A 27,597-nucleotide genomic window follows, 5' to 3' on the forward strand; every position below is an offset into this window, starting at 1 on the left:
CCAGCCAAGTGAGTGTTTGCCCAGCCAAGTGCGTGACTGCCTAGTGAAGGTGTGTTCGACCAAGCTTGAATGAGATATGGATCAACTAGATAGAGCAAGACTACGTCAAGATTCCCAGAAACGGCTTCAACAAGAATCAGTCTTGGCTTGCGCGGGAATCTCTCATTTATCCCACGAATGTAGTGTATTGTTACGTTTTGAATATTAATGTAATTTAAATATAATGAGAATAATAAAATATCTCGACTATGGGGGATATCATCTGTACGATCCTGAGCCTATAAATACAAGGCTTATAGCATCATAAAGAGGACTTTTGACTTTGGGACTTTTGGGGGATTTTTGAGCTTTTGATCTGAATTTTCTAGAGAGAGAAAGTACTTGCATTTGAGAGAATTCTTGTATTTTTGTAATCTGCACTGAAGAAACTCAGTTGACTTAGGTTCATCTGATCTTGAGTGCAGATCTATAATCACAACTCTAAGTGGATTAGACTATTACCATCACATTGGGGCTGAACCACTATAAAATCGTCTGTGTCGTTTATTTTCTCTTGAAGGTTTTATCGTTTTTAACATTCTCACGTCGTTGGCCAAAAACGCGGTCAACACACTCAAAAGTAAACCTAGCAGCTTGTAAGCTCTGAACTCAACTTAATGAATGAAGAAATGGTTGGGTACTAGGTCCTATTTATAGAGTTCAATAATGAAAAGATCTTCATTTAGCTTGAATAAAATAATGGCTTTTTAATTGAAAAACATTTGAATAATCGTTCAACAGAGGCTGAAGACTCGGTCAAAAAGATTCTAGACTTATCAAGAGGTTAGGGATTAAAATGAGCTCACTTTCAAAATCATTTGAAAATATAGCCCTAGAGCTAATATATCGCCTACCATAGGCGATATGTCGCCTGGGCTCATATTCCCGAGGCTCGTCGAAGTGGTCGTGCGAAGTTAGGTGTTTTCTTTATCCCCGTATGGCGATATATCGCCCCCTAGAGCTGCGATATATTGGCATTCACTGAAATATTATACATGTAATTACATTTTTTCAACCTAATTTGAATTGAGTAAACAACCTTGACTAAGTCCTTTAACGATTTCAAAGCTGCTGGCAGACTCTAGGATTTTCAAATATTGTTCTTAATAAACTATTCCTCAAAAATACTTAATTTCTCATTAAACATACACATGACAAGTGTTAATATCTTATTGGGTTCATCTAAACCTTATAGTATAATAAATATCATCTTCATAATCAGTCATATTAATCAAACTTTAGGTTATAATTAATATTCTTAAACTATAGGTTAAACTTATAAAATCTACAAGTGTTACTACAAGTGTCCAACTAAGTCCCGGCTTGAACCAAAATCCACAGTAATAAACATACTATAACTATTATTAACTATTACTATTACTACTATCTAACTAGATAAGTAAAGTTCTTGGACTCTACAGAGACTGCAGATCCTGGGCATGACAAGAAGTAGAAGAAAAGGACACTAAGTAATTAGAATCACACAATTGACCAACAGATACAAGGTTTAGTGAAAGTTTAGGAATATGGTAAATATTAGGAAGTGATAAATGAGGACTGACAACAGAACCAACACCTGCTAATGGCATATGAGTACCATCAATAGTTATGACAAGCACAAATGATGTAGGACACAAAGAAACAAAAGATTTCAAATGTGGAGATATATGGTGCGAGGCTCCATAATCTAAATCCATGTAGAGGAGGTCATACCTGAAGTGCTAGTAGGGGCTGACCTACTGAAGAAGTGGTAGACATGGCATGTGGCTGCATGCTAAGAATTTTTTTAAAATTGTTCAAAGAGGGCAGCAAGAGCAGGATTAGAAGATGAGGCCCCAAAATCATATGAGTCAGATGGAGGTATAGTAGCAACGACATTAAATTGTAGAGGACGGTATGGTCGAGATTATGGGTGGTTGCCAAAATGTGGTTGGCTACTATAATGAGATGGTTGATTACCGAATTGTGGTTGGTTAGCATGATGAGGTGGTCTGAACTGATTTCTCTGCTCTTGTGGTGCACGATTCACTAGTTTAGGATACTGAGCCTTCTAGTGACCCTTTTGTTTGCAAAAACTGCATTCATCAATCCCAACCTTTGTGTGAGGTATGGTGAGTAAAAGGTCTAAGATGAATTACCAAAATAGGATGCCTTTTCCTGCTTGAGACTTGAGACAAATTTCATCAACCAACAACTCATTGACTACTGAATCAACCGAAGGAAGTGGAGTACAATGCAAAATAGAGCCACACAGACCCTCAAAGTCATCACGAAGTGCCATTAAAAATTGAACCAGTCGTTGCTTCTCCCTACGAGCAATATAAGGTGCAATAGCTCATAGCTCTTCAGATTCGGTAAGAGCTAATTGATCCCAAAGATCTGTCATAACTGAATAGAACACTTGAATACTCATATCTTTCTGTTCAATAACTCTAATATCTGATTCTAACTGATATTGTTTTGCAAAGTTAGACTGTGTATACAATCTTGCAAGATGATCCCAAACTTCTTTTGCTATTTCATACTTAGCTAATTGGGTACCGTGTGTTCCACAGAGTTGTTTATCCAAGTGATAATTTTTGAATTATCCACTTCCCAATTTTCTAGCAAAGTTAATCTGCTTTGTCATCTGTAGGTTTAATCACAGTTCCAAAAACATAAACCCAAATCTTTTTCCCTTTCAAATTTTTTTTCATCACATAGTTCCAATAAGACTAATTCTTTCCATCTAGCCTCACGCTAATGAACTAAAGGGAATCGTCTCTATAACTAGCCATTATAGACACAAAACAAACTTCCAACAGCTAACTCAGTAAAAAATTACCAAATTTCACAATCTGACGAAACCCTAAAATTGCAGACGAACACAAAAATCACATACCAGGTTGTTGCAATGGTGCTCCAACCCAAATCACTGCAATATGAAGATGACACAAGTTGGATCTACAAAAGCTATGGTTACGCTTAAGAAATTCAACTCTATAAACCATGCTCTGATACCATGATAATTATGCAAAAATTACACAATCTATAGAACTCAAAGAGAAAGCAAAAGACAAAGAGACGAAGAGAGAAAGAGAAGAGCTAAATATATTGCAAAAGAAGAGCAAATGTTCTCTTACCATAAAATAATCAGCCGAGCCTTATAAAATGCAAAAGATAATAAAATAACATAAAATACTAAAAGACCAAAATAACCTTAAGATAATAACTCTAACACAATTAACACCACCTCCCCTCACCATTAGAAGCACCCATCTGCCATTAACACTTTCAATTTTTTAATGACTTTAATGATGCAAAACTTAAACACACAAAAATCCTCACCTAAGGCACTAACTTATATGTTTCAAATACTTTTATGCATGCTGTTCTAGTTTTGTTTGCCTCTATTTTTTATTTTTTATTTTTTTTTTGCAAATTTGAAATCTTAAATATGCAGATTTTCAAACAATTTCGACGCAATCAGATGATTCTATCAAAACTTGATTTGGAAGGCAAAAATAGTTAAATGCAATTGAGCAATTCAATGATTCCATCAAAACTTAATTTTTAAATGTAAATCGATGATTCCATCTAACTTGATTTGTGAATGCGAAATTGATACAATTATTCAAAAATCAAGTTTGATGGAACCATCAAATTGCATTGATTTTGCCTCGAATTGCATCAATTTTGTCTTTAAACTCAAGCTGTGAGTTGCCCCATTCATACTAGTCATAACAAGCTCACTAATTAATTTTTTGTTACCAAGACATTACTTTCATTAATTGAAATAGTAACTCTAACGTACTAATACTGTCATAAGTTTGGAATAATGTCAAATTATACCACACCAACAATAATATTATTGTTCAGATAGATTAATAATATACTAGCATGATGGATTCTTTCAATTTAAACAGAGTGGGAACCAAGTTAAGAGATAACCATTTAATTTCAATATAAAATACAATAAAATTTAGTAATTACATGCGCACAAAAATCATATCCAAACTTAACTTGATATTCAGTCTCAAGAATAGATGTTATCTCTCTAATTTTATAATATTTGAATAAAAACAGAGGAATGATGTAAGTTGATCTAAAGTACTTGTGATTGTGAAAGCATAGGTCGAGTCGTATTAGTGGGTGATGATTTGACCTCCATGGTGTTTAAACTCGAAGACGAGTAATAATGGTTAGTAGCAGTAATATCACTCACTATGCTGCTAACATCACTGAATCTCCAGTCAGAGAAGTAGCCAGGTCTTGACATTTTTTGGTTTACTTCAACATCACCCAAAAGCATTGCCACCACTCGAGACATTGGTGGCCGAGCAAACGGTGATGTTTGGGTGCATAAAAGAGCTATTTCTACCACTCTCACTACTTCTTCCTCCTTAAACTCCGATGACAGTGTTAAATCCACCAATTCAACTTCACGTTTTCGTTCATGCAAGTTCCAAGCCTATGAGAAATAATATAATATAATATAATATTCAATCAAGGATAGATTTTATGAATGATAAGAGCACAAAAATCTTTAAGGAGCATATAATATATAACTTTCGTTACCCATTCAAGAAGATAAACTTTTTCTTGTTCCAAGGTCAGATCAGAGCGGGGACGGCCACAAACAATCTCAAGCGCCACAACACCAAAGGCAAACACATCAGCCTTCTCTGTTAGGTGCCCACTCATAGCGTACTCAGGAGCAAGATAACCACTGCATTGTTTCAATTACGTCACAAATATTACAAACGTAGTAGAAACACAAAATGCAACTAAAATTTCTTGAAGATTGATCTTACAATGTCCCAGCAACGCAGGTGCTTATGTGAGTCTTTTTATCATCATAAAACTTTGCCAAACCAAAATCTGATATTTTGGGATTGAGATTAGAGTCCAGCAGAATGTTGCTGGCTTTTATATCTCTGTGGACAATTCTAATGTGTGATTCCTCATGGAGATAACTTAGACCTCTTGCTACTCCTAAGCAAATGTTGAAACGTGTTGACCAATCCAGCTTCAAACTGTGGTCTGCCTCATGTGTCAGCCATAAATATATCAGATATTTATGCATACATGTGTATTTGTATATACAACAATATTAATGATATTTCATACCAAATAGTGCTCGATCGAGACTTTTGTTCTCCAAGTACTCGTAAACAAGAAGTCTTTTATCTCCTTCAAGGCAGCAACCATACAACTTCACTACGTGGCGATGTTGCACCGCAGATATTGTAGCGATCTCAGCTACAAACTGCCTTTTTCCATGATGGGATGTCACTGACAATTGCTTTATGGCTACTACTCTTCCATCCTCAAGCGTTCCCTGCAGAACAGATGACTATGACTATGAACAGATGTCACAACAGCATAAGAAACATTAAATGACAATTCTTGAGTTGGGTTAACTAAGTTTTGATTAGAAAAAATGACTTACCTTGTAGACAACTCCAAATCCTCCCTCTCCCAACTTATTAGCAGAACTGAAGTCATTTGTAGCCATCTTTAGCTCAGCATAACTGAAAGTGAATGGCATAACACCCATCCCTGAAAGCTCTGCATGCAAACCAAACATAAGGCAGTGGCACTACTTACTACACACCATATACAATTCAAACATCTTTTGTAAACACATGTTGAAGTGTGTGTACTGATCACTTTGTTACATGCCATATTATAGCTGTTAAAATAGATTACCTTCGTCGTTGTCATTGTCGCTTTGAGGCTTCTTTTTTATTTTTAGAAAATATAGAATTCCAAACACAGAGAAAAAGATTGAAACTCCAATACCAACAGAAGCCCCTGCAATGAGATTGGTCCTCTTGTTCTTCTTGGTTGGAGGTTTGTTACTGACTGTAGGAGTGAATTCTGGATGATGGAACCTCAATGAATTAAACTTTTATGGGAAGAAAGCAGACTTTAAACTTTTATAGCATCCTAAATATTTGACTAAATATTACCTGGGTTAGCACTGATGGCTGAAATAGAGGGTCCATAAGTACCTGGGGAAGGTATGCAGCAAGTTCCTTTTCCAGCCCAAAAAAGATGGATTTCAAGGTAGTTCTCTATAACTCTCACCTTCTTATACTCCTTGTTAATAAGGTTACCATTTTCTCCACCTGGTTCCTTTTTCATATCAAAATCCTTCGAAACAAGCTTCCCCTATAATGTACACAGGGATGATATGAGATTACAAGAATCAGCTGTGAGAGCTTGGGATGATCAAGTAATATGATAAACAGAACTTAATTTACAGACTTTTGAGCTAAGACAATGTTCAGAAAACAACTTCTTTAAACAATCCAATTATATAATACTCACTTGGATATAAATATCAAACACACGCCTCCCAATACTTTTCCAAGACTTATATGGGAAAGTTGTTTCTGCAAATGAAAGTTCTACAGTGTAGGCACCATTCTCAAGGCCAAGACCATAATATCTTAGTGATGAAGCAGATAGCCTTGCTGTCTGGAAACCTTTTTCTGAAGTAAAGTTGGCAAGACTGTTCCCATCAAAGCTTCCAACATTACTAACTGCCCACCTTTTAGTGCTGCTAACATAATAAGTAGCTGGACCAAGAGTTTCATTATCTATTTCGTACAAAATACCATTATCAGCCCTTATTTCAGGACCGCCACAGTTAATCCCAAAGTTATAATCTGTACCAGAGAACTAATAATCATTAAACATTTCAAGAATGATTACTGCAAGTAAGAGTAGTTAAGATTTCTTTTTCCATAATACAAAGCCATGATTTCTCCTCTCAAAAGATAATTTTTAATCATACTCACAGATGCCTTTGCCTCGATTGCAAGGAAATTTCTGCTGAAGGCAATATAACCCTGAGGGAAGAACACTGAAATAAACAAAAAGAGATTTACCACCTAGTTACTTTTTCAAAAGTAAGAGAATTTAATTGTCAAACAGCAGCAAGAAACTAATCCATTTATTTTACTACTCCGATCAATAACTAAAGAGAAAAGTATTTGAAAATTCTGAAGAGGACTGAAACAAAAGCATATAATGTGAGCTAAGTAAGATTGAGAGTCAAAAACGGGAGAAACTATCGTGTTATGTAAGGCAATTATGTAGAGAATGATATGTAATTGAAACACTGCATAGAATCACCTCTTCTTTACACTTTTTATATTGAAATTGTTTCCACCTACTAAATTCCTGCATATTAGAATCTCCTCTCCACCACAAGATAGATAATTGTTAGTTTCTTATCATATGTAGAAAGAAAGCACACAAACGGAACAAGAGTCCATTTTTGTATTAATTTTAATAAGAAGGACAAGCATATTACAAGGGGAGTGAAGAGTAGAAAAGGAAGGCTTACATTTGTAAATTTGGTTGATTGACCCAAGTAGGAAGGTTTCCCACTAAATTATTGTATGATAAATCTCTATCGAAGCATAACATAACAACATATCTATTAGGCTGTCCAATGTGTATTTGTTCAATTAAAGCCAGCAAAAAAATCACATTTATAGAAAATATACTTACATAGTATTAAGAGAGGTGCTTATTTTTTGTGGGGGCAGCGTACCACTTAAGCTATTGTTTCCAAGAAACCTGATTAGAAGGAACAGAAAATATGTTCTAATACATCAATATAATACCTGTTAGGAGGTATGTGATGGAATAGAAAAGACAAGAAATATTACAGTTCTATTAGTGAACTCATGTTGAAAAGAGATTGAGGAATTTGCCCACTTATATTGTTGAAGCTCAGATCACTGTAAACAAAAAGTTGTTAGTGATAATTTTGCAAAATAGACAAAGGAGATTTGAAAGAGAATCAAAATGAAGGCTAGGTTTTCATTATGTTAAAAGAGGTAAAAATAAGAGTACAAGAGTAACAAAATATATAGCCAAAATAATGAGAGGCTAAAAGACTAAACTACCCTTACATAATAATAAAACTTATATTATTAACATCCTCCCTCAAACTCACGATGCATTTGCGAGAAGCATCGAGAGTTTGCTAACTAAGAAACGAAAACGAGAAATAGTATGAGCCTTCGTAAACAAGTCGGCAATCTGCATAGCGGAAGTGACAAATGATAAAGTGATGGTCCCATTCTGATAGTGGTGACGAGTAAGATGACAATCTATCTCAATATGTTTCGTGCGCTCATGAAAAACGGAGTTGCGAGTAATCTGAATAGCACTAACATTGTCACAATGCATCGGAGTGGGATCTGAGAGAATAACACCCATATCAGCAAGTAACCAACGCAACCAAACAATTTCAGCGGTAGTGGAGGCCATGGCACGATATTCTGCTTCTGTAGATGATCGAGAGACAACAGTCTGTTTTTTACTCTTCCAAGAAATAAGAGAATCTCCCAAAAATATACAAAAACCAGTGGTAGATTTGTGATCAGTACAATCACCACCCCAATCTGCATCTGAGTAGGCACGTAACTCTAAAGTAGACGTAGATGGAAAAAGCAGACTCTGAAATTGAGTTCCCTGAACATATCGAAGAATACGAAGCACAATGAACGGTAGTGGGAGATGCAACAAACTGACTGACAATGTGAACTGCATAAGCGATGTCTGGCCTGGTGATAGTAAGGTACACTAAGCTACCAACCAGAGTGCGATATAGAGAGGGATCTGACAAGGCAACACCATCAAATGAAGAATACTTGGCATTAAGCTCAAGAGGGGTATCAACAGTGCGAGCATCAGAGAGATGAGCCTGATCGAGAATATCAGCAATGTACTTAGATTGAGAAAGAAGATAGCCACGAGGAGAGTAAGCTACTTCTATCCCTAAAAAGTACTGTATGGAACCCAAATCTTTCATCTCAAATTCACGAGTCAAGTGCGTTTTCAACTCCGTTATCCCATTCGCATCATCACCGGTGATAATCATATCATCAACATATAAAGAGAGTAAAGTGCGGCCAGAAGAAGTACACCTAACAAAGAGAGCTGAATCATGTGCACTGGGGTGGAAGTCGAGAGAAGTAATCACGATGGAAAAAATTTCAAACCAGGCTCGGGGAGCTTGTTTAAGCCCATAAAGAGCCTTCTTCAATCTGCAAAATTCTCCTGAATTATGAGGAATATTTGGTGGAGGAACCATGTAAACTTCTTCTTGAAGATTCCCGTTCAAGAAGGCGTTTTTAACGTCCATTTGAGAAATGGACCACTGTCGAGCAGACGCAACAGCAATGAGAGTACGAATAGTGGTATGTTTGGAAACTGGAGCGAAAGTTTCCTCATAATCCATCCCATACTCCTGAGCAAAGCCTTTAGCAACCAAACGAGCTTTGTACCGCTCTACTGACCCATCAGACTTAGTCTTGATCTTGTAAACCCAACGGGAACCAATAGCACGCTTCCCCACAGGAAGAGGAACAATATCCCAAGTACCTGTCTTGTACAACGCAGAGAGTTCTTAAGACATTGCCTGCTTCCAAAGAGGGTCAAGAATAGCCTCTTTATAGGAAGAGGGCTCAGAGAGTTGGTGAATAGAAGTCAAAAAAGAAGAGAAAGAATCAGAATAAGTGCAGTAGACAAAATCAGGTAACTGTGTGGACTTACGAATTCCTTGAGGGTAGCGAGGAGGAGGAGCAGGATCCACAATCTCAGAAGCATCTTGGGCAGTAGTAGGGACAGAAGGGACTTTGACAGGCTGAGAACCGACATCTGCAGAGTTAAGAGTATCAACAGTACAAGAATCAAATGGATCAATACGAGTGAGATCAGATTTGTGTAGATTGGGGGTGTCCGATGGAATAGAGTAGAAAGGTATATGCTCAAGAAACACAACATGACGAGAAACATAGAGTTTTTGACTAACAGGATCATAACATCGATATCCTTTTTTACCTTCACCATAACCAAGAAATACACAAAGAGCGGAACGAGAAGTAAGCTTACTACGTTCAACATGAGGACGGAGAACAAAACATGTGGAACCAAAGACTCTCAATGAAGAATAATCAGGAGCGTGACCATAAAGTTTTTCAAAGGGAGACAGACCTGAAGTGACAGATGACGGAATTCTATTGATTGAATGAACTGCAATCAGAATGGCTTCCCCCCAAAACTCACTAGGAACATAAGCAGACAATAAGAGAGAACGAGCAATTTCAACAATGTGTCTGTGTTTTCTTTCGGCAACCCCATTTTGCTCTGGTGTATCGGTACAAGAGGTTTGATGTAAGGTACCATCTAAAGCAAGCAATTCAGAGAAACGAATGGAGGTATATTCACCACCCAGATCACATCGAAATCATTTGATAACAGCATTATGTTGAGTTTTAACAAAAGCACGAAACATATGATAAATCGCGAGGAAATCAGAACGATGTTTCATAAGATAGACCCAACAAAAACGAGTATAATCATCAATTAAAGAGACATAGTAACGTGATCCACCTTTTGTTAGAACAGGTGATGGCCCCCACACATCAGAGTGAATCAAATCAAAAGGTGCAAGAGAAACAGAAACACTCTTATAAAAAGGTAAAGCAGAAAATTTTGCCAATTTGCAACCACAACAATCTAAAATATCATAGGTTTGTAACTTTCCTAATGCTCCTGTGGAAGCTAAGTACTTTAAACGTGAACCAGATACATGGCCAAGACGAGAATGCCATAAATAAAAACTAGATGAAGATGAACTTAAACGAAATGAAGACAAATCGACACTAGAAGCTGCAACATCAGAAACTCTCAGCTCATCCAAAATGTAAAGCCCCCCCTGCCTACGGCCTTTCCCAATCAGCTTCTTGGAATGAGGATCCTGCACATAACAACAAGAATTAGAGAAAATAACTGAGAAACCAGAGTCACATAATTGACCAACAAAGACAAGATTCAAAGTAAGATTTGGAATATGATATACATCAGAGAATGACATTTTTGGAGTGCAAATCGAGCCAATCCCTGCTAATGGCATCGGAGTGCCAGCCATCAGCGGTCATGACAGATACAGAAGGTGCTGATTTAATGGACAAGAAGGAATTGGAATTAGGTGACATATGATGTGAAGCTCAAGAATCAAGGACCCATATAGAGGAAGATATACCTGGTGTACTACTAGAAGACAAACCTATGTGTGAGGAGGCTGACATGGCGTGTGGCTGCAAGGCAATGAACTTCTGAAACTGCTCTGTGAGTGTAGCAATAGAAGTACTAGGAGTGCTTCCAAAATCTGCAGGTGGAACAATAGCTGCCATATTTGAAGACATAGAGTGAAGAGGTCGATGAGGTTGGTTGCCAGATTTCCAATGAGGAGACTAATTCGGTGATTGCGCCCTGTTCAACAATTTGGGACATTGAGCCTTCCAGTGTCCCTTTTGCTTGCAAAAACTGCATTCGTCGTAGCCAACCTTGGCTTGAGTCTTGTGTTGAGTATTGGAGGCTGGCCGATGAGGAACTTCAAAGACAGAGGGATTCGGAGAAGGAAGAATCCCCTTTTCCGCCCCCCCCCCCCCCCCCCCCCTTTATCAACACGAGACTTCAAGCGAATCTCTTCTGCTAACAACTCATTAACCACTGAATCAATCGACGGAAGAGGACTGCGATGCAGGATTGTTCCATGAAGACCTTTAATTTCATCTCGAAGAGCCATCAAAAACTGAAATAGACGTTGTGCGTCTCTCCGAGCAATGTAAGGGGCAAATGCCCGTAACTCCGCTGATTCAGTCAAAGCAAGCTGATCCCACAGATTAGACATAGCAGAATAAAATTCATGAACGTTCATGCTATTCTGTTGAAGGGCCCGAATGTCAATCTCCAACTGATACTGCTTTGCGAAATTAGACTGTGTATACAGCCTTTCCAAGTGCTCCCAAACTTCCTTCGCCGTCTCATATTTCGCCAATTGGATACTGATTGATTGTTGAACCGAGTTGTTGATCCAAGTGATGATTTTTGAATTGTTAGCATCCCAAAGATCCAACTGTTCTACAAAGCTCTCATCCTTATCGTTCTTCGGTTTCGTGGAAGTTCCAGAAACATAACCCCACATACGTTTCCCTTTCAGAATTTTTTTCATAACATAATGCCAATACGAATAATTCTGCCCATTCAATTGCACATTGATGAACTGAAGCGAATCATCTTTTGCGCCAGCCATGACGAACAATCGAAATCCAAATAAATAGAACAAAGTGCGAAATCCCTAAGATTGGTGCGAAAACCTCAAAATCAAAGCCAAAGACAGAGTCGAATTCCTAAAAAAACATTGCAACCAAATCGAGAATACTCAAGAACATTGCTCTGATACCATGATAATTTTGCAAAATAGACAAAGGAGATTTGAGAGAGAATCAAAATGGAGGCTAGGTTTTCATTATGTCAAAAGAGATAAAAATAAGAGTACAAGAGTAACAAAATATATAGCCAAAATAATGAGAGACTAAAAGACTAAACTACCCTTACATAATAATAAAACTTATATTATTAACAGTTAGGGTCATTTTAGGTTTGATTTAGAGATTGTTTTAGGTTGTGTTTTTAGTTATTTAGGATTGTTTAGTGCAGATTTACGCTTGTTTTCTTTTTGTTTCAGGTTTTAAGGGTCAAGTACATAATATGGAGTGAAATGAGAAGAAACATGTTAAATATGATGATTAAGATGGATTTAGTGTTGATTGTGGAGTTTCAAGACATCATGTGTGGAAGATACTACATTAAAGAGGCTCAACACATGTCGTTTATGTTCTATAACGCAAGTATGAGACTTTAAGCCGCATTTTGACTAGGATTTATTCACTTTCTGGAAACACTTCTATAAATAGAAGTTGTATATATTTGTCTTAGCTTTCCATAGCTTTTTGCATCATTCAATTCGGAGTTATATTGAAGGAGTTATGATCAAAATACGATGAGATGACGCTGCAGGTTGTTTGAAATGAGTTCAGTGTTTTTCTGTGCAAAGCAGCGCCCCAGCGCTGCCGAGAAACAGAGAGCATGTTTTGATGCGGGTTGTAGCGCCTAGGCGCTACATTTCAGCGCCCCAGTGCCATTAATTTTCCAGAAACATGTTTTGAGACTTATTTCAGCGCCCCAGCGCTAGGGTTCGTACGGAAACACAATTTATGGGAATTTTCAGGGGTAATCTTGTCTTTTCATGCAAAAATGAATTAGGGTCTATAAAAGCTTCTTTAATGTCATTTTTAGAGGGGAGATCAGGTTAAGAAAGGAGGCTAGAGAAGAAACAAAAACCTAGAGTTCTTTTTCTTTATCTTTTGATTCTATGTTTATGTTTGATTTAGTCATGTTTATGAACTAAATTTCTATTTAGGTTTTCTAATTGACTCTCTTGAAACTCTATTATGATTTAATGCATTTATCTATTTCTTCGTCATCTAAAATCTATGCAGTTTGTGTTTATTGTGTATGTGATTGATTGATCAACTTTTACATACGATTTATGAATTTGAATCAAAATCTGAAAAGTGAGATTTGAATATGCTAAAATTGAATAGACATAGATTTCAATTTAGAATGAGAGTATCAAATTGGTTTATGTGATTTAGGGTTGTATTCATTGCTTCCTATTGTTTGAATTGACCATAGAAATATAGGGAATTCACATTAGGTCGAGTTTTCTATTTCTTAACTCGAATAGTTAACACTTTTGTATGCCTATCATTTCAGTGAGAAGAGTTTCAGCAGTAATTGAATTAAAGATTAATAGAGTGGATAGTAGAGAAGATTAGGATTCCTAATTCTTTTATAGTGAATTTAATCCTTGTGTTCTTATTATTATTTGATTTCTGCAATTTTCATATATTTCTGTTTTCTTGTTTTCAAAATTCACAAATCCAGTTTTCATTAGTTAAATAGAAACTAAAAATTAATTATTTGGTAATTGATAAATCAGTCTTCGTGGGACGATACTTGTTCTTATCGAGATTTATTACAAATTGCGATTACGTATACTTGCGTAGTTATAAAATCCGCAACAAAAGTACAACTTCATGACTCAACAATGAAATCTAGGAAATACTACCAATAACAAATATATTTGAGTCTCTAACTCTAAAGTAGCTTACAGCTTTGTCAACTTTTGGTAGTCTCCAATATTAGAAGGAATTGAGTCTGTGATGTTGTTATTCCTCAGTACTCTACACATTGCATTAAAATATTGTTACATTATATTGCGAAAAAAGAAACAATACACAAGAAAAATAGATGTATTGTCATATATAAAGTACATGATCATGTGTGGATAAGCATATTACTTACAAGAATCTTAAAGACTTCATATCCTTGATAAATGCAAGAGAAGAACTTGCATTAGATATTTCACTTAACCTCCTACATATATAATTTAAACTCAAGAATGTTAGCTTTAGAAATTTGCATATAAATATGGAAGTGACTATTAAGTATGGTACTCACAAGGCTGTTAGAGAAGTCAGATTCACAAAAGTTGGTGGTATAGGTCCTTCAAAAGAGTTTCCTTGAAGAGCCCTGTAAAAATCATAGGCAAGGAACTAACAATTGTTAATATATTAAGTTGTGCCACCAATATATTTACACAAATGAAATTGCTCAACTTGGCTTACAAGGTATTAAGATTTCTCCAATTCCCTATAAAGCCGGGTATCTTCCCTGTTAGTTCATTGTCTGATGCCGACCTGCATTAATTAAAGATATCATAAAAAAAAATGAAACCTATAACTTTTTTGTTTCCTTCTTATATACCAATATAAGATATCTATTGAATCACGGGTAGAAGAAACAGTTTACACGCTTTGCAAGCTTGTGAGATTTGCAAATGTCGAAGGTATCTCACCACTAACTCCAGAACTATCAATGGCACTGTCAAATAAACAAGGAAACAAAGAACTCAGAATGGGGCCAATGTGCAACTGCAATCATCAGTTGAGCAGAAAGTCTCTATGGGGTTCATGCTGGTTTTATGAACTCTAACTAAATGTTGCCAAGAACAACTTAAAATCCTTAAAAAGGAAAGAAAAAAAGAAGGGAAAGAGATGCAATGATACAAACTTACAGGGTTTGCAATTTATTTAAATTCCCCAATTCTTGCGGCAAGGTACCAGAGAAGTTGTTTGATGAAAATTTCCTGTATAAAAAGTTATCTCAAGTATTAGTGTCAATAGCATCATAAACTATGAAAGAGAAGACAAGAATATGATTGAATTGGGCAAAGGAAATTCAGATTACATACACTAAAATTATATATAAATATATAAAATACTACAGCTTACAAACTTATTAGCTTAGTAAGTCTTCCCAATTCCTTTGGTACCTCCCCAGAGAGTGCATTTGACTCAATGCTCCTAATTTTAGCCAAATGAAAAAAAAAAATGATTAAAAAACAAGTAGCATAACATATCAAATTTTGTTAGTGTTAGAATATTTATTTATATGGTACATAAAATTAATTTGTTACAACTAATTGATTTAATATATCAAAGTCAATATTTTATTTATTGACAAAATATTCTAATTAATGGTCAACATTATTTGTTAACCAATTTTCCATATCCCAACTGATTGAGATAATATCTCAATATGTGGTAGAGACTCTGATGGTAGGCTTCACTCTGTAAATATTGAGTATCGGTCCCCAAGCTCGCTGCTCATTCCTGACTTTTACTAACTCTATCTAAAAGAGTTAGTGAGAGCTTAGAAGTCTGTGTACTCGGTCTAATTTCTGTTTATTTTCTTTTGTAGATCTAAAGCTAGATCGAGATTATCAATTGCAATGGCTGAAGATATACACTATTCGATCATTTTGTATATGATCAATCTATATATCAATTCCGCCTACATATATAGAATTGTTCTTATGTCTATATTTCATTTAATCTAACAGTTCCAAGCTCAAATTTTAGGTAGGCTTACAAGTCTTGCATGTCAGTGAGGTTCCCAATTGATGGAGAAAGAGAGCCTGTCAAGAAATTCCGGGCCAAATTCCTTCAACAGATATATGCACTAGGTGATTATGTGACAATAAAGAGATGGTGATGATTATGGAAGGTCTAATTAATAAAGTCATACAGTTCTGATAGAAAGGTCAGAGTCCATAGCTCTTCTGGAATTTCACCACCAACATCCCTTTCAGAGACTTGCCTGTAAACATATATTCAGCTTTGATCTTGTCTAACAAGGTATTAAGTATACTAATACATATTATCAGAGCTCACAGTTTGGTGATGTGGCAGAGGGAGCCATTCTTGAAAGAGCAGTCGCATTTGATGAAGGCGTTGTTTGAGTTTTTGTCGTTGGAGGTGGAGTCGCCTATGGCAGCACCACTGCATGGTTCCCCACTTATATTCCATTGCCGAGTGTCAGCCTTAATCCCCCATTGATCAAAGATAGAGTTCAAAGCTCTCACTGTATGCAAATCATATCATTTTCACTTTAATGTTAATGATGGTACACGTTGCTCTTGTTTAAATCACAAGTCATCGTGCTCATGTGATAGGCCAATACAATAGTACAAACACAGTAAACACTTAAAAATGACTATTTTTTTTTTTAATCTTAACCTCTGATATCTTATTAAAAAAAGTACCTGCTGTCATGCATACAAGGTTTTTATAGCTTTTGCAAAAAACAGCATATCTATCTATTAAAGAAAAAGAACTACAATAATATAATATAATATATATAGAGAGAGAAGACCTTCAGAGGGCTCTGTAGTGGGCTGAATTAAAGAAGCATGACTAAAAGTGGGGAAGGCCACAATGAAAGTAAGTATTAGAGCTAAGGACATGATTATTAATTCACATGAATATCAGTCAACCCAAACAAAAATGGCTAAATGAGCTTTCTGGTCACTTAGAGCTCAGATAGCAGAGTTCCCAAATAAAATATCAACCCACTGCTTAATTAGTAGTAAACATATTGTGCTGACTTATGCAACCACTCGCATTGATCAGGTGGAAACATTTTCCTGAGTATGAATGGCTTCAAATGCTCGAATAATGAAAGGTGATCCTCTTTCAGTCTTTCTCGTGTATAGTTTGACTCAGTCAGACAAAGAAATTTCTTAACAAATGCAATGTTATAACTGATTTATTGATTTTTCCACTACAATAGAAGAGAAGGTAGTTGAATTGAATGCATTGATAAAGATACGAGGACAAGAAGCAAACTAGCCAAGAAGGAAGTTTATACATTATCCGGAATATTTTATATTATTGAATATTGATATCCTAGAAAAGGTTTCCTGCACCAAAACCCCTTGCCTTACTACTTGGCCGCCCATCTCTGTTTGACACTGATAAAGACGGATTGAAATTTTGATTGGTGGTTATTGATTATTACTAAATATAGAAAAAGAAAAACTAAAAATTCTATAGATAGATTATTGATTATAACATTTAATTTGGGGATTGAAGTTGGAGGGGTTTTGAAGATGTTTTTTGTTTAGTGGAGATTATCTGGAATAAGATCAAGTTTTGGGTTGCTACTTGTTGGGTGTATAGATCAAGAGGTTTTGAGGGGTTTCTTTTTTGGTTCAGTGTAGGGAGTGGGATAGTTTGTGGCTTTAACGGCGATCGGGGAGTGTGGGGTGCTTTTTGTGTTTTTGTTTGGCCTTGTTTCGTTTTATTGTGTGATGTTACCATGGTTTTTCTCCGCCATAAGTGAGAGCTCTCAATATATTTGAGAGGAGTTCAGTTTAAGACGAGGCATCTGTCTCTTTTTTTTATTAGGCGAATTCAAATAAAGAAGATTTTTATTAGTCCAATCAAAATGAATACAATTACTCTCAATAAAAAGAAATGATTACACGAAGAAGTAGCCTAACATATCAAATCTTGTTAGTTCCAGGCTCAAATTTTAGGTAGGCTTACAAGTATTGCATGTCAGTGAGGTTTCTAATTGACGAAGAAAGAGAGCCTGTCAAGAAACTCCGGGCCAAATTCCTACAACAGATGGAATAACCTAACTATATATGCACTAGGTTAATATGTGACAATAGGAGATGGTGATAATTATGGAAGGTCTAAAAAGTCATACAAATTGAAAGAAAGGTCAGTCCATAGCTCTTCTCGAATTGGACCAACAACATCCATTGCATAAACTTTCCAGTAAACATATTTTAATTAGCAAAATAATACAACTATAATAAGGATACATTCAGATTTTGACATCATGGTTCCCCACTGCAATGACATATTTTTTATCAATCTATCACTCTTTTTTGTACTGATGATAACTTTTATCATCAAAAAAAATTTCAGAAAATTTTCTCAATTATTTCTATACTGAGGCTGCAGTGATTTTTTTATTTTTTTATAAGAAAAAACTAGTGTCGTTTTCTTGTTGCTATGACTTTTAGTATTAAAACTATTGTCGTTATGTGTCAGATTTTTAGTATTTATTTTTCATTTTATACTGCTGATGTCGTTTTCTATCTTATTGGAGAACAAACATTTGCTCACTTGTCATTTTTCTCCTAATAGCTTCAAGAATCAAGATACATTTGCTCACTTGTCACTTCACTATGTTTAGTTTATTTAATTTAGTGTCACATGTCAAATAAGGCTGAGCATAACTCTTGAAAATCATAATTCACTTCTTCATTTTTTCAGTAAATCTTGGACTTGTAGCTTTGAAGAATTGGACGAGTGGCGCCTTTGGCAGGCGATGGCAATGCATCCCCCACCATGCTCGTACTAGCAGGCGAATCATAGTAGGTAGAATCAGTTCCTATAGTTGCAACATCACTTAATATGCTGCTTAGAATATCCAAACTCCAGTCAGCCAAGTAACCAGGCCTTGAGATTTCAGTGCTTACTTCAATATCTCCTGAAAGCATTGCCACAACTCTAGACATTGATGGCCTTGATGTTGGTGATGTTTGAGTGCATAAAAGAGCTACTCTTATGAGTCTTCTCACTTCATCTTCATCGAATTCAGATAACTTTGAATCCACAAGACCAGCTTCATTGTTTTGTTCTTGTAAGTTCCAAGCCTAGAGAAGCACAAATTAGTTAGAATTGGGCCTTGTTGTGTTGTGAATCCATAGCTAAAACATATACATTGAATAGTAAGGAATTATGTACCCATTCAAGAAGATATATTTGTTCTTCTTCCAAATTAGGAGCAGAGTTTGTCCTGCCATTGATAGTCTCTAGTGCCACAACACCAAAAGCAAACACGTCGACTTTCTCTGTAAGATGTCCGCGCATGGCATATTCTGGTGCAAGATAGCCACTGCATCATCATCATCCATGGTTATTTTTTGTTACATGATCATGCATAGAAGTAAGGTGACTAAATGTCTTCAATGATAAATTATCTTACATTGTTCCAGCAACATGAGTACTAATGTGAGTCTTATTGTCATCATAAAGCTTGGCCAAACCAAATCTGATATTTTAGGATTCAGATTAGAGTCTAGCAGAATGTTGCTTGCCTTCACATCTCTGTGGACGATTCTTAGCCGTGACTCTTCATGAAGATAAGCTAGACCTTTTGCTATACCTAAACAAATGTCGAAACGTGTTGACCAATCTAGCTTCAAGCTATTGTTCCCTGATGACATAGACATTATTAGCCTTGTTTAGTACATGTAATTGTATAAGCATCATGAGTGTTATTTTTGATAATTATGCAAAGATTATACAATCTATAGAACTCAAAGAGAAAACAAAAAGACAAAGAGAGAGAGAGAGGAGCTAAGTATATTGCAAAAGAAGAGCAAATGTTCTCTTACAATAAAATAATCAGCAAAGCCTTATAAAAGGCAAAAGATAACAAAATAACATAAAATACTAAAATAACCTTAAGATAATAACTCTAACACCCCCAGCAATAAGCATCGAGAGTTCGCCTACTAGAAAGTGAAACGAGAAATAGAATGCAAGTTAGTAAAGAAGTCAGCTATTTATAAAATAGAAGGAACAAAAGGCAAAGTGATAGTGCCAAGCTTCAAATGGTGACGAGTAAAATGGCAATCAATCTTAATATGTTTGGTGCGTTCATGAAAATTTGAATTGTGGGCACTCTGGATGGCGCTCTGATTGCCACAATACATAGGAGTGAGTTGAGAATGACAAACACCCATATCTTCAAGCAACCATCTTAACCAAACAATTTCTTTAGTAGTAGATGACATAGCGCGGTACTCTGCTTCAGTGGAAGATTGTGAGACAACAATTTGTTTCTTACTTTTCCAAGAAATAAGAGAATCACCCAAAAAGATACAGAAACCAGTAACAGACTTTTGATCTGTGGGATCACGACAATGATCGGTATCGAAGTATGCACAAAGCTCCAAGGAAGAAGTGGAGCGAAACAAAAGAATTTGAAATATAGTACCCCGAAGATACATCAAAATGCGAAGAACAGCTGCCCAGTGAGCAGTAGTAGGAGAGGCAACAAATTGACTAACAATGTGAACAACATATGCAATGTCGAGGTGAGTGATAGTGAGATAAACCAAACTGCCAACAATAGTGCGATACAAAGCAGGATCATGCAAGGGAGTGCCATCAGAAGGAGAATACTGAGCTCAAAAGGAGTGGCAACTACTTTTGTATCTGTAAGACGAGCATGCTTAATGATAACAGAAGTTTATTTTGACTGAGAAAGAAGATAGGCTTTGGGGGAGAAGGCAACTTCAATACCAAGAAAATACCGAAGAAGACCCAAATCCTTCATCTCAAATTGGGAAGCTAATTGAGACTTTAACACTCCAACTCCATCCAAATCATCACCAGTAATGATCATATCATCAACATATAAGGAAAGGAGAATACGACATGCATCAGTACACTTAACAAATAGAGTTGAGTCATGATTACTAGGGAGAAACCCAAGAGAAGCAATAACATTGGAGAACCTCTCAAACCATGCTCGAGAAGCCTGATTGAGACCATACAGAGATTTCTTAAGCCTACAAACTTCTCCATGATTATGAGGGACCCCAGGAGGAGGAACCATGCATACCTCTTCATGTAAATCATCATTCAAGAAAGCATTCTTAACATCCAACTGAGATATATTCCACTGACGAGCAGATGCAACTGCTAAATCCATGTTCATGGAAAGCTAAAATCCATGTCAGGCACAAACTCCTCTAGTGGCAAGTGCTAAATGATGCTCTTCCAATCAAAGACAAGCCGAGTTGTTTCTCCCATGTAGAAGACCTATCTTGCCCGTTCTGTAAAGTTGAAATTGAGTCAACAGACCATCTGTTTTGGAGATGTCAATTTGCTACGAGACTGTTGTTAAGCAAAAATTTCACATTTAGAATATAAAAAAAAATAAATGCAAAACACAATTTCTCCTATGATAAATTTATAGCATAAGATTTTAATTAATTTAAGTTCGACCCATCCAAGATTATAAGAATAATCCTTCAATTACAATCCTTTTGTCTAAAGGACACACATTTTGATTCCAATTACGATGATATTAATTACTTGGGGTGAACTTGGGGAAAATTTGGGTGAATTTGAAATTTCAGCTGAACTCAGTAATTTTGGTTAACTAAGCTGCCTACATACCTTCTTTATGAAGGATCAAGCCACTTGTAGTTCAGAATAAGTTTGTACGCCCTGATTTTCCACGGGCTATTAGCGAGCTGAGATATGACCTAATTATATCAGCCACATGGATACCACATGACCGGAGCTGCTGTCGTCAGGTCCTACCTCTTTATGGGGGTGTTCCTAGACCAACTGGTTTGGGATACGAGCCTGTAGACCCGAGTCTGTTGCCATTGTCACCTACCGCTAAACAACCTGAGTCTACTCGGCCAAAGAGAAAGAGTAGAAAACCATCCATTTCTAGAGCTACTGAAGGCTCTAGTTCTCGGCAATATAGCACCATGCAACAAGATATTGAAGATTTAAAGAGTCAACAACAGCTGTTGTTGCATGGTTAGGCGGATATTAGAGATCGTCAGTTTCACATGACGAACTACATGGACGATTTTTGTGGGGCATTTGCGCGATACACAGGATTTAATGATTTTCCACAATGTCCTCCAGAATTGCGCCAACCATATCAGCCGCCTCCAGATTCTGAAGAAGACGAGTAACTATTCTGTTGTCAGGTTTTTTTTATATTATTTTCTTTTCTTTTCCTTTTCTTATTTTCGTTAAGTTCCTTGGGATTTCATGCAACAGTGAGGACACTGTTTATTTTAAGTTTAGGGACTATTTATTTTTCTTTTGATTATTTATTTCTATTTTTAATGTTGGATGACTGTACGAAACTATTATTGACTAAGACAGGTGGGGCTTCAATGATGAATTATGCTAATTCTTTGATGTTGTTAGATTGATGCTTTGGATATGTAGACTGTGTGCTTAACCTGTTGATAATTGATCTAAGTATTGTCATTTGTTGTATTATATGTGTTTTATTTAATTTATGCTTTACATTATATAAGTTTATAAGTATTGTGGGAATTGGTATGTTTGGTGGATATTGAAATAAGCTAGAACTTGCTCAGTTAATTTGTTGAGACGAAATTCTAAATGAAGTATTAAGTAGAGATGATTTAGGCAATTTTCTTTGGTAAACGTTTGAGTCTTTCCAGCTATCCGATAAAAATTTATCTTTAGTTACCCTTTTTGAGCCTAAAACTTTGGTTTTTGTTCTTGATTGTACTATTTGAGCCTAAATTTGCTAACTTCATTATTTTTCCTTTTCCTTTGTTATCATAAGCATATAATTTGTGGGAAAGAAGAATGGAAAATGGTGAAGTATTGGTATGATTTGAATGAAGTATGATTGTACAAAAAGAAGAGAGAGAGAGAAGTTTTTGAGATTATAAAAAAAAAAAAAAAAATTCACTTTGTCACACTCCTAAAAATATATATATATATATATATATGGAAAATATAAAGTTTGGGGGAGTGTGACTTGAAAAAAAAAAAAAAAGTGATAAGTCTAGAAAAAAAATGATAAAAAATAATAATAAGAAAAATGATGAAAGTGTGTAATCTCTCTCTCTAATTGTATAAAAGGGTGATTTTGGTGTGGTGAAGAGAAATTTGGCTGGTTTTGAGGTTTATATACTTATGGTAATTCTGAGCCTAAATGACTATTTATCTACCTTTACCTAAGCCTAATGTTATGAGCCTATCAAAGTCATTTTGATCTACTTGATACAGATTTATATTAGTGGACACAAGTTAATTGAGCAAGCTTATGGTGAATTTTGATGGGTATGTGGTATGAATGAATATTAATACTTGTAAAATTATGTTTTGTACGGTATTTGTTAAATGAAATGTGTATTTGCATGAATGACAGTATTTGGAGAAATTATTGATATGTTGAAATTCTAGTCACATGATCTGAAGCATTGGTTGAACGATTGAAGAAGAATTGTAATTTTTGAGAAAAGTTATGCCCCTAGTCTAAGTTTAAATGTTTTTTGTGAAGTTAAGTCATCTAATAGTTTTTTTTAGTTTTGGATTGTTTCTTTGTTCTTTCTTTTGTTTGCTTGAGGACAAGCAACCAGTCAAGTTTGGGGATGTGATAAGCGTACAAAATATACGCTTATTTATAACTTTTCCAGTTTGATTTGGTTGTTTTTCTCAAGAGAAAGTTTGTATTTAATCTGTTTTGTGAACTTGTGCAGTGTGTTGAAAAAATTCTTATTAGTACGAGAATGCTGATAAATATCTGTTTGAGTAGTCAAAATTGGTGAATATTTGGGAATTCGGTGCAGGCGATATATCGCCTGTCTTGGGCGATATATCGCAACATGAGCAGTTTCATTTTTTTGGCTGAAGCAGAAACGACATTAGATTTTGCGTTTTTATCGAGTTCATTCAACAGGCGATATATCGCAGTATTGTAGGCGATATATCGACACAAGGGTATTTTTGGAAATTTTTATGGAAATTCGTAGGTTTTGGTTTTTTTGGGAAAAAGAATAAAAAGAAGATTGGAAGAAGTAGGACAGAAGCGTTCTGACGGCAGGAGAAAAGAAACAGAGAAGAATCCACTTTTATTTTATTTTCTTTATGCTTTTGAATTTTAGATTGTGTGATGAGGTTTAATATTATGAACTAAATTCTTATTTAGAGTATTTTAATGTAGTCACTGGATATTCTATTCATCTTTAATGCAATTTCTATGATTCTTTGAATTCATGTTTATCTATTGTTCTTATGTTTAATGCTTGTAATTGATTGGCCATCTTTTGCATGAGTATTGGTTTTAATTCAATATCTGAAAAGTGAGAATTGGAATAGCTTTAGACAATAGGCATAGATTTCAATTTAGAATGAAAGTATCAAATTGGTTTGTGTAGCAATTAGGTTTTTGTTCTTAATGCGGTTTATGTGTAGAATTTATCACAGACATGTAAAGAATTCGCATGTAAACTGAATATTTTATATCTTGAAAAAGAATATAATTGTCAATAGTAAACCTGCTATAATCATAGATCAAAGAAACATATTAGTAGTATTATTGTTTGAATAGAATTGAAGATGATGAAATTAGAATGCTCTAATACTTTGCTTATATTAAATTTCGTTAATTAAATTTTGCTTTTCTAGTTTATTGTTCATTGTTAATTGTCATTAAATTTTCATTAGTCAAATAGAAATAAAAGTTGCTATTGGTAATTATTATATCAATTCCCTGACGGAACGATACTGTATTTCTACTATTATTACTTGTTTATTCGATTGCGTATACTTGCGCAATAAAAATATCGCAACAACCAAGTAAAAAAATATTTTGTTCTTTCAAAATAATTGAGCCCAACACCTCTCGCAACCTATTAGGTAAGGCATTCGCAATGATCTTATAGAGAACATTGCAGAGGCTAATGGGTCGAAGTTCAATAGTTTGGAAGGTGATTTAACTTTAGCAATGAGCATAATGAGAGTTTCATTGAGCACATCCAGCTTATATGTGCCATTCAAGAAACCAAGACACGCCCTACAAACATCAGTCCCTACCATATCCCAAAACTTCTTATAAAAACCTACGTTCATACCATCTTTGCTTAGGCTCTTCTCAGGGGACATACTAAAAAGAGCACTTTTGACATCCCCTCTGTAAAAGTTCTCGAGAGTAGACAATTAATATTTCCATCAACTCGGCAGGGCACAACTTCAAGCACCCGTTCAAATTCCAACTCAAAAGAGGAATCCAAACTGAGAAGATTAGAGAAGTATTTCTTCATCACCTTCACCACTCTTGGAGTGCCTTCCACCCTACGAGTTATACTCTAACTTTTTTTCTTCTAGAAAATGGTAATCTTATGGAAGAATGTCGTATTTTTATCTCCCAAGTGAAGCTAAAAGTTCTTGCATCTTGAAGCCCAATATTTCTCTTCTTTGTACAACAGAATATCTAGCTCTTTCTCTAAGCCATGGTGCTCATGACTCTAAGAAGTTGAGTTTAGATTCAGCTAAATATTGTTGAGCTTCTTTTTCTTGGCATTGATCTATGTCCAAAATCTCTTATAGGTGTTCTTACTCCACCTTTTTAAATGTTCTGAACGTAAACTAACACTCAACAGTCAGCCTCATCTGCCCAAGCATTCTCGAAAAAAGAATCACAACTTAAGAGAATTTGTGATATCCAGAACGTCTGGAAATAAATTTGTTATGATAGGTCGAAGCATTATGATTTAGTGTTTTGATTATTCTTTTAATTTTATTTTAATATTTTCAAGTAAACAATAAGGTTTAATCAGATTTTTTATATTTCTTCAAAAAAAAATCAGATTTTTTATATTATAAATTATATATTTTTTTAAAAGAAATTATAAATTTATATATATTTATATACGGAACGACTACAACGCATCACATTTTTTTGCAATACCGATGCATTCTTTTTCAATTTTCAATACCTAAATAGATATAATTCCAAATTTTTTTAATAGATTATAAATGAGTTTGTATAAGGTCTACAATCTTTTATAAAAGTATCACTTAAGTCCTTATATTTTATTTTGTATCATTTAAATCTCAAAACTTAACTAAATATGTATCACATAAACTTTTCTTATTAAAAAATAGTTTATAGAATGCACAGCAAAAATCGATTTATAACCTAATTAATTATCAAAAAATTAACTAGTTTATAAATTATTTTTTTGCTATGTGTTCTGCAAAATATTTTCCAACTAGAAGGACATATATGATATACATTTATTAAGTTTGAACTTAAATGATATAAAATAAAATTTGAGGATCTAAGTAATATTTTTCAAAAGAACAGGGACTTTAATGATATAAAGCGGTTATAAATAGATTTTTTAAAATATTTTTAATAGATTTTTTTTTTTACCAAAATCAATTTAAGTATTTAAGTGTTGTTATAACAACAACTAGGGATTCCGTAAAAGAAGAACAACTAGTAGGGAAGGGAGCACCGGAAAAAAGCGACCTCAAGTTCTAGCCGCCGCTGCCAGTATGAAGTTCAATATAGCAAACCCTACCACTGGCTGCCAGAAGAAGCTGGAGATCGACGATGATCAGAAGCTCCGAGCCTTTTTCGACAAGAGGATTTCACAGGAAGTTAGTGGTGATTCCTTGGGAGAGGAATTCAAGGGCTATGTATTTAAGATCATGGGAGGTTGCGACAAGCAAGGTTTCCCAATGAAACAGGGAGTGTTGACTCCCGGTCGTGTGCGTCTCTTGCTCCACCGTGGAACTCCTTGCTTCCGCGGTTTCGGAAGGCGTACCGGAGAGCGCAGGAGGAAATCTGTGAGAGGGTGCATCGTCAGTCAAGATCTCTCTGTTTTGAATTTGGTTATTGTGAAGAAAGGAGAGACCGATCTCCCTGGCTTGACTGATACCGAGAAACCCAGAATGAGAGGACCGAAGAGGGCGTCGAAGATCCGTAAATTGTTCAACCTTTCCAAAGATGATGATGTCAGAAAGTATGTCAACACTTACCGCAGGTCTTTCACGACGAAATCTGGGAAGAAGGCCAGCAAAGCTCCAAAGATCCAGAGGCTGGTCACTCCATTGACGTTGCAGAGAAAGAGGGCCAGAATTGCTGATAAGAAGAAGAGGGTTGCCAAATCCAAGGCGGACGCAGCTGAATACCAGAAGCTCCTCGCTTCCAGACTGAAGGAGCAGAGAGAACGTCGCAGTGAGAGTTTGGCCAAGAAAAGGTCTAGGCTTTCTTCCGCCAAGCCATCGGCTTAGTTTAAACATTGTAGAACTTTTTTTTTTCTTTTTCTTTTTTTTACTCAAGTATGATTTCTTGATTTCTGTTTTGGTAAACTTGAGGAGTTTGAATTTTGACGAATTTTTGTTGGTGCAAGTCTTACATCTTCAATAGACTCAAATTTCTTGGTTAATTTTTATCTCTATAAGGGTTTTTGCTGGAAATTTCCATATTTTTTGTTTATTTATTTCTAGGCTATACTCAGATTGTTAAATGGTTTGTTTTATTTTCCATTTAATTCATTGTGAGTTCAAATTGAATCTACATTGCATTGGTTTAGACAAAGTCAATTTAATTCTCAGGAAAATGTTTTCAGTTTTCACCTCAATGCCTGTTGTTTAGTAAAATGTTAAACAATGTTCACATTAATTTGGGGACTTTGCTATCTGAGCTCTCTGTGTCCAGAAAGGCATGTGAATATAATTATGT

The 27,597-nt window shown here is 35.5% G+C and overlaps 2 protein-coding genes across 2 annotated transcripts; one reads left to right on the forward strand and one right to left on the reverse strand.

Annotated features, from left to right (window-relative positions):
- Positions 1-3,911: 3,911 nt before the first annotated feature.
- Positions 3,912-16,881, reverse strand: LOC133829937 (probable LRR receptor-like serine/threonine-protein kinase At1g56140). Its single transcript, XM_062259781.1, has 24 exons — positions 16,675-16,881; positions 16,194-16,383; positions 16,048-16,119; positions 15,892-15,963; positions 15,252-15,323; positions 15,035-15,106; positions 14,770-14,841; positions 14,586-14,657; positions 14,419-14,490; positions 14,263-14,334; positions 14,070-14,141; positions 7,707-7,778; positions 7,546-7,614; positions 7,379-7,444; positions 7,165-7,212; positions 6,828-6,892; positions 6,355-6,695; positions 5,994-6,195; positions 5,731-5,901; positions 5,471-5,589; positions 5,149-5,359; positions 4,833-5,061; positions 4,597-4,747; positions 3,912-4,489 (listed from the first exon to the last, which is right to left on the reverse strand). The coding sequence occupies exons 1-24, from the start codon at positions 16,763-16,765 to the stop codon at positions 4,124-4,126; spliced, it is 3,039 nt and encodes a 1,012-aa protein (XP_062115765.1). The 5' UTR covers positions 16,766-16,881; the 3' UTR covers positions 3,912-4,123.
- Positions 16,882-26,316: 9,435 nt separating this feature from the next.
- Positions 26,317-27,301, forward strand: LOC133829927 (small ribosomal subunit protein eS6y). Its single transcript, XM_062259768.1, has one exon. It carries the CDS (start codon positions 26,406-26,408, stop codon positions 27,144-27,146), a length of 741 nt encoding a protein of 246 aa, XP_062115752.1. The 5' UTR covers positions 26,317-26,405; the 3' UTR covers positions 27,147-27,301.
- The last annotated feature ends 296 nt before the right edge of the window (positions 27,302-27,597 follow it).

This window comes from Humulus lupulus, chromosome 4 (assembly GCF_963169125.1).
Source record: "Humulus lupulus chromosome 4, drHumLupu1.1, whole genome shotgun sequence".
NCBI classification, from domain to species: Eukaryota; Viridiplantae; Streptophyta; class Magnoliopsida; order Rosales; family Cannabaceae; genus Humulus; species Humulus lupulus.

Excerpts from the sequence above, each read along its gene's own strand:
- LOC133829937 (XM_062259781.1), bottom strand. The coding sequence starts at position 16,765 with ATGTCCTTAGCTCTAATACTTACTTTCATTGTGGCCTTCCCCACTTTT. Across the intron at positions 15,324-15,891 it reads CTCACTGACATGCAAGACTT|GAGCATTGAGTCAAATGCAC; the intron begins GTAAGCCTACCT and ends GGCTAAAATTAG. Across the intron at positions 7,445-7,545 it reads AGCACCTCTCTTAATACTAT|AGATTTATCATACAATAATT; the intron begins GTAAGTATATTT and ends ATGCTTCGATAG.
- LOC133829927 (XM_062259768.1), top strand. The coding sequence starts at position 26,406 with ATGAAGTTCAATATAGCAAACCCTACCACTGGCTGCCAGAAGAAGCTG.